This window comes from Haplochromis burtoni, unplaced genomic scaffold (assembly GCF_018398535.1).
Source record: "Haplochromis burtoni strain Fernald_Lab_line unplaced genomic scaffold, NCSU_Asbu1 Contig_81, whole genome shotgun sequence".
In the NCBI taxonomy this organism is placed as follows: Eukaryota; Metazoa; Chordata; class Actinopteri; order Cichliformes; family Cichlidae; genus Haplochromis; species Haplochromis burtoni.
In genome coordinates this window covers 1,225,272-1,231,186 of record NW_024582442.1, presented here as the reverse complement: position 1 = coordinate 1,231,186, position 5,915 = coordinate 1,225,272, and the positions used below count along the sequence as shown (strand labels likewise).

General features: G+C 40.1%; 1 protein-coding gene across 2 annotated transcripts in view; it reads right to left on the bottom strand.

Moving 5' to 3' along the window:
• Nucleotides 1-738: 738 nt before the first annotated feature.
• The window catches only part of LOC102290395 (beta-1,3-galactosyl-O-glycosyl-glycoprotein beta-1,6-N-acetylglucosaminyltransferase-like), an 8,435-nt gene continuing 3,258 nt past the window's right edge, over nt 739-5,915 (bottom strand). For both annotated transcript variants that reach the window (XM_042222216.1, XM_005925437.3), the window contains exons 4-5: nt 5,507-5,911; nt 739-5,400 (exon numbers count right to left, since the gene is read on the bottom strand). In XM_042222216.1, the coding sequence (XP_042078150.1) occupies nt 4,915-5,400; nt 5,507-5,911 (891 nt within the window). In that variant the 3' untranslated portion in view covers nt 739-4,914. The remainder of the gene's footprint in view (nt 5,401-5,506; nt 5,912-5,915) is intronic.

The window sequence follows — 5,915 nt, the reverse complement described above, 5'->3', positions numbered from 1 at the left end:
CTGCCAGGCCCTCTTATTGGCCTCTGTGACCTCCTTAGTGATCAGGAGGGGGTGTAGTCTCCCCAGGACACAATAAAACATGCAATAAAATATAAGAACAAAACACTGTACATTATTAAAATATTGAAACTAAAAAAACACATGCACATGCAACACATGCAAAATAAAAACACTTAGGTGAACTTGTCCATTTCACCCCGTGACATAAACAAAGAAATTGTCTGTGTGGTGGCTGACGGGAGTAAAAGTGACTCGTGAGATAATTAACCAAGAGTTTTTGAATTGCCTTTTTTATAACTTGGCCTACCCTTTTTAGTTTTGTCAATATTGTAAATACTGAAAAGTGTTATTGTAGGTGTTGGGTCTGCACTTCAGCAGGCCCGCTAGTTCAGACTTATTCCTGTGAACAAAGCAAGACAGCTCAACCAGTTTTACTCGCTAGCAAGGGGAGGATCTCAGAGCAGCACCTCTGCCTTCAGTCTCAGACCACTCCAAAAACCCAGCTTCCCCTGCAGCCTTTTATTCTGTGACACACAGTTTATGCAAACACACATTATAAACCCCCCCTATGGTGCATCATAAAACTAGGGCACTGAGTGTGTGTGTGTGTGTATGCATATGCAATCGTGTGTGCGTATATGCATGTGCACGTGCACGTGAGTGAGTGTTGTGTGGATGTGGGTGTTTTTGTGTGACTTCCTGCTGATCACAAAGGGTCATCTCCCCTCACCCTTTATATGGCACAGGTGCAAGCACAGGTGAGGACATAAAGGGCAAGAAGTAAAACATCCTCACTAAATAAGGACATCCAGAACCTTACATGCAATGTCTGCAGTTAAACACTATAACTAATTACCTCCCCCACCATTGAGCCCGGGGAGGAGGACAGAAACAGAAGAATGTCTTTGATCATACAGTTTAAGGCAAGGCTTACAAATTTAAGTACAATATTGGCAACATGTAACAATTTCAACCTAACAGTTGGGCTTGAATATATTTGATATAGGCCACACAATTAAGGTAAATGTTATGTTTTTAGTTGTTAGAAGAATCTGATGAGCGATATTTAATTTTTTGTTGTTTTGTTTTTCTGGTTTCCCCCTGAGGGATTGCCACCTTAACGTTGTCAGGGGCTTGCATCCCTCAGTGACTCTAAAAGCTAAACTAGCAGAAGCTTAGCCTTCAGGTGGGACACCCAAGTTGATCATGTCTTAGGATAGTGGCCTAACAAAGTGTAATCAGCTGAGACTGAAGAAGTCACTTGGATGAGAGACAAAACGTTTCTCCCACAAAACGCTACGTCCAGATGAACAGAATCAACTTTTGGAGATAGAGTTATGAACCTTTCACATGCCATGCTAGATTAGCAACATTTGTCTGCTCAAATATAAATATGCATAATAATAATTAAATTTTAAATAGACAAAAAAAACCAACAACGTAACAATGAAATTAATATTTTACCTACATCCTCAACTTGTATAACACATCTATGTCCACATGACAATTATGACCCAAGAATGTGTTTATAGTTTAAGTATCCATGTGGACTGTCTTTTATAATAGATGATGAACTCTCCACCTAAACTTACTCAGTCAGTGCCTTATGTCTCAGATATTTCTTCAAGCAGTAGATAGCAATGGGATCTCTGTCTGCATCAAACATATTGTTATCAGAAGGAATGGCACTGTGTCTGTGTCGATTGAGAGAAAGCGTGCAATATGGTACCAAGACAAGTACTGTGGTACTGCAGGAGGAAGTCAGGAGAGGCAGAAACATACGTAAGGTCAAAAGAATCCAGCTTCGTTCTGATGTCCACAATTCTTTTCTATTCCTCTCACAATCATGGAGCACCGTGAAAACTAGAAACAAGTAAAATAATATCAATAGCACATATGGCATCCATCTCAGCCACTTATTTCTTTTCACAAAGTGCACAAGTGCTTAACAAATAACAGCATAATGTTTTTATCGTGTACGCCTTGTAAAACCAGTAGTAGAAAAGTTGTAGATTCAGAAAAGTCTGCTGTGTTACCGTTGTTGTGGAAGTTTTTCACTTAAATAAAGCCTGCAGACGAGCGTAGCGAACATTCTTTAATCCAAACACACAAAGAAACAGACAACCAAGCTTGATGGAGCCCCTGCATGTGCGCGGGACAGACGGTCAGCAGAGTCTCCCTGAGCCTAGCATGGCTCTCAGTTAAATACTTTCTCCAGGAACAAAAGGCAGTACACAGCTGTTTCACACCTTAAGGTTCACACTCCCTTGCTACCTCCCAGGGTCCTCGAAGAGACAAAAGACTGGTCCTGTGGAGTTCCTGTTTCCCCCAACATCCTTACTACACCCCCTACCATTTGTCTTACGTATGAGTGTCAGACATGTTAAAATCCAGTGGCACCAAGGCATTACAAAATAATGTGATTAATACATAAGTGAAAGAAATTCCTATACACCGTTCTGTCTAGTCTCTCCCACGCACAGCTTCCGGTTCCCGTGACTCACAGGAAGTGACTACTTCCCAATCATTTTTAACAGAAAGTTTTTTTTATAATAAACATGTATCACTGGACTCATAGATTATCTGTTTCTACTGCAAGTGTGCACAAACATGAGTACCAAATAATAATATAACGATCTCAGACTGGTGTTGTCATGGCAACCCACACAAACATTTCAGCGTCAGCTACAGATAGTGCAAGACATTCAACACTATGGCAACACTTTGAGTTGATCCTTCCCAATAAATTATTACACATAGTATGCATGTAAATGATGAAACATGTCAGATTTTGAGGTGCTCATTGTCATTCCCACTGCTTCACACTCAGCTGCAAACTATTCCAGTGCGAGCTGGAGGCCACCACTTGATGAAGCCAACAGATGCACATCATCTGCGAGAAGCAGAGATGAGATTCTGAGACCACCCAAGTGGAAGCCCTTCGCCACTTGGCTACGCGTAGAAATTCAGTCCATAAAAATTATGAACAGAATCTGTGACAAAGGGCAGCCCTGGTGGAGCCCATCACACACCGGAAATGCGTCTGACTTATTGCCGGCTATGTGGACCAAGGTCTTGTAACAGTTGTATAAGGATCAAATGTCCTGTAGTAATGGATCAGACACCCCATACTCCCCAAGCACATGTAGACTAATTGGTAAACTTCCATGCACCCACGAGTATCCTTAAGTGGTCAGGTGTTCTATGACCAGGACAAAAACTGGATTGTTCCTCTTGTATCTGAGCTACGACTCTCCTGACTCTGAGGTCCAGACTCTCCTTTCCAGCACACTTTCCCTTGAAGCCTGAGGAGTGTGATCCCCCTATATTTGGAACACCCCCCGGTCCCCCTTCTTAAAGATGGGAACCACCACCCCGGTCTGCCAATCCAGAGGTACCACCCCTGATCACACAATATTGTGGCCCTGTGGCACCCTCCCCAGGCCTAGCTCCAACTCAACTGTTCCCTCAGTCTGCTATTATGAAAACATTGCAACAGTTTTAAAATAAACATCTCATATCTTATTGGATTTATTTAATCACTGACTAATATAATGCTGGCAAGTTTTTTTTTTTGTTTGTTTTTTTTTTTGTTGTTTGTTTGTTTTATATTGATAGACTTCTATTACCATTATCCGTACTTTAATCAAAAACAAATTAGAGGAATGAATTTGAATGTTCTATGTTTATTTCCATATACTTTTGTAAGACAGCCAAGAGGCCACAGCAACCTCACAGGAGATGTAATTTAGGTTAAAACATTTATTGAAGTATTTTCAAATTAAATGATGTCACAGTAGGTAAACAACAGACAGCATACATCAAGTATTTGTCTTCATACATGTAGTCCTAAAATGAGTAGAAACCATGAATTCAGCATGTTATTTCCATTACTGCTTCAACATGTATTAAATCCTGTCTGCTGTTCACATGCACACAGACATAAAACAGAACAGCCAACATGGTTTTGAAATAGTTTTTTACAGCAAGGTTTCTCATCTCATTTAGCACCTCAGTAAGTCTTTATATCAAGTTTTTACAAGGCTGTCACCCTTTCTGTCACTGTGAGATTAAAGTAACAGCGTTGATCTGTAGCATTAGTTGTTTCATGTTTTTAGTTTGAAATTACTGTGACACACCAATGATGTCCATGGAGTGAGCATGACACTGCCACTCTCTTGTGCAGGCTCTGGTTCCAAAAGTGCAGCATAGCAGCTCCCATAAAGAAAAGATTTTGGTTTCTTTTAATTTATATTTGTTTATTTTGGGGACTATGTTCTTTAATATAAATCGCATGTTAACTGTACTATTATTCTTTGCTTGTTCTGTAATATAAAAGTCAATAAACATAATGTTTAAAAAAAGAAAAGATTTTGGCTTTATTTTTGTACATTGGGAGGAAGTGCAGACAGACACTCCCAGAGCCTGTTTCTATTTCTTCCTTCCCAGTGTTGCGGTGGTCGCCTAGTTGTTGGGGTTGTGTCTCTAATATTGGTAACTGTTGTGGTGTTTCAAGGGCCATGTAAATAAAATTTGATTTAATTGAAGAACATCTCAAAACTGCATATATTTCATGTTTATATCTATGCAAGCTACACGGGCACATAGTTCAGAGTATTTTTGGTCATATTGATATATTAATGTAGGTTCGGCTGAAGGTTTAGAGTTGAAGTTCTTCTGGAAATTAAATCATTTACCCAGATTTTTCTTTCTACATAGACTGCAATCAACTTCCCTGCCTGTTCTCTGTGTATTTTGTCCTCTACATAATTACAGCCTAAACCTAAATCATTTTAATACTAATAATACAAATAATATTGATATTAGCAATTTAATTTAAAATAAACATCAAAAGAATGTGTTTATACTTAAGTGTCTATTGGAATTATCTTTAGTAATAGATGATGACTCCACCTAAACTAACTCAGTCAGTGCCTTGTGTCTCAGATATTTCTCCAAGCAGTAGATAGCAATGGGATCTCTGTCTGCATCAAACTTATTTGCAAAAAGGTGATGCTGTTCAATCAACCACTGCAGGTCTCCAGCACCATACACACATACTGATTTGACATGGTGGCCTTTACATTCTGGGTATACTGCTTGCAGGGAACCCTCTGACCCCTCGTGCCACTGCCACTTGACCATCCGGACAATTGCATTCATGTCCGTCATGTCGAATTTACGGTTGGGCCATGTTGAGCCAGGAACACCAGGTATTCGTTGTATTGTTGCCCACAGAAACTCATCAGGACTGTAGGTGTCTTTGGCCCACTCAATGAGGGCCTGTATTCGCTTGTCTTCAAACACACTGCGAACGTAACCTCGGTTGACCACAATATAGGCATTTCCTGATAGTATGGGCAGATTGAAGGGAGCTGGATCCTTTGTTTTTCCTATTGGCTGGGACAATTGAAAAGTTAATATGATGGTGAAGTTTTTTACAATAGCAAGGTGAATTGATTAATAGCTACATGATACAATGTAAAAAAATCTCCAAATGAAGTACCTGGACTTTTCCATCAACTACTCGGTGAGCATTAGACACTCTTCCCTTCTTTCCTTGAGGCATTTCCTCTGACTCCAAACTGTTACCTCCTTTTAGTGCACGCAAAGCTTGCACAATTTCCAAGTTAGTTTTTAGAGGGAAATCCTGACCACAGAGGTTGATGAAGTATTTCCATGTTGTACTGGTATTATAGAGATCAGCCATGCAGTTAAGATCAGCCTGGACACGTGTCCAGCCAGTGTAGACCACATTCATAGCTTTGCTGACCATGAACACATTTGAGAAACAGGAAGTAATGGCTTTGATGGCAGCAAAGACTGAGGCCTGTGCTTTTTTGTCCACATGGACACAATAAATATTTTGAGGTGCGTAAATAGCTCGCAGTAGTCGCTCAAAGTTCTGCACCTAT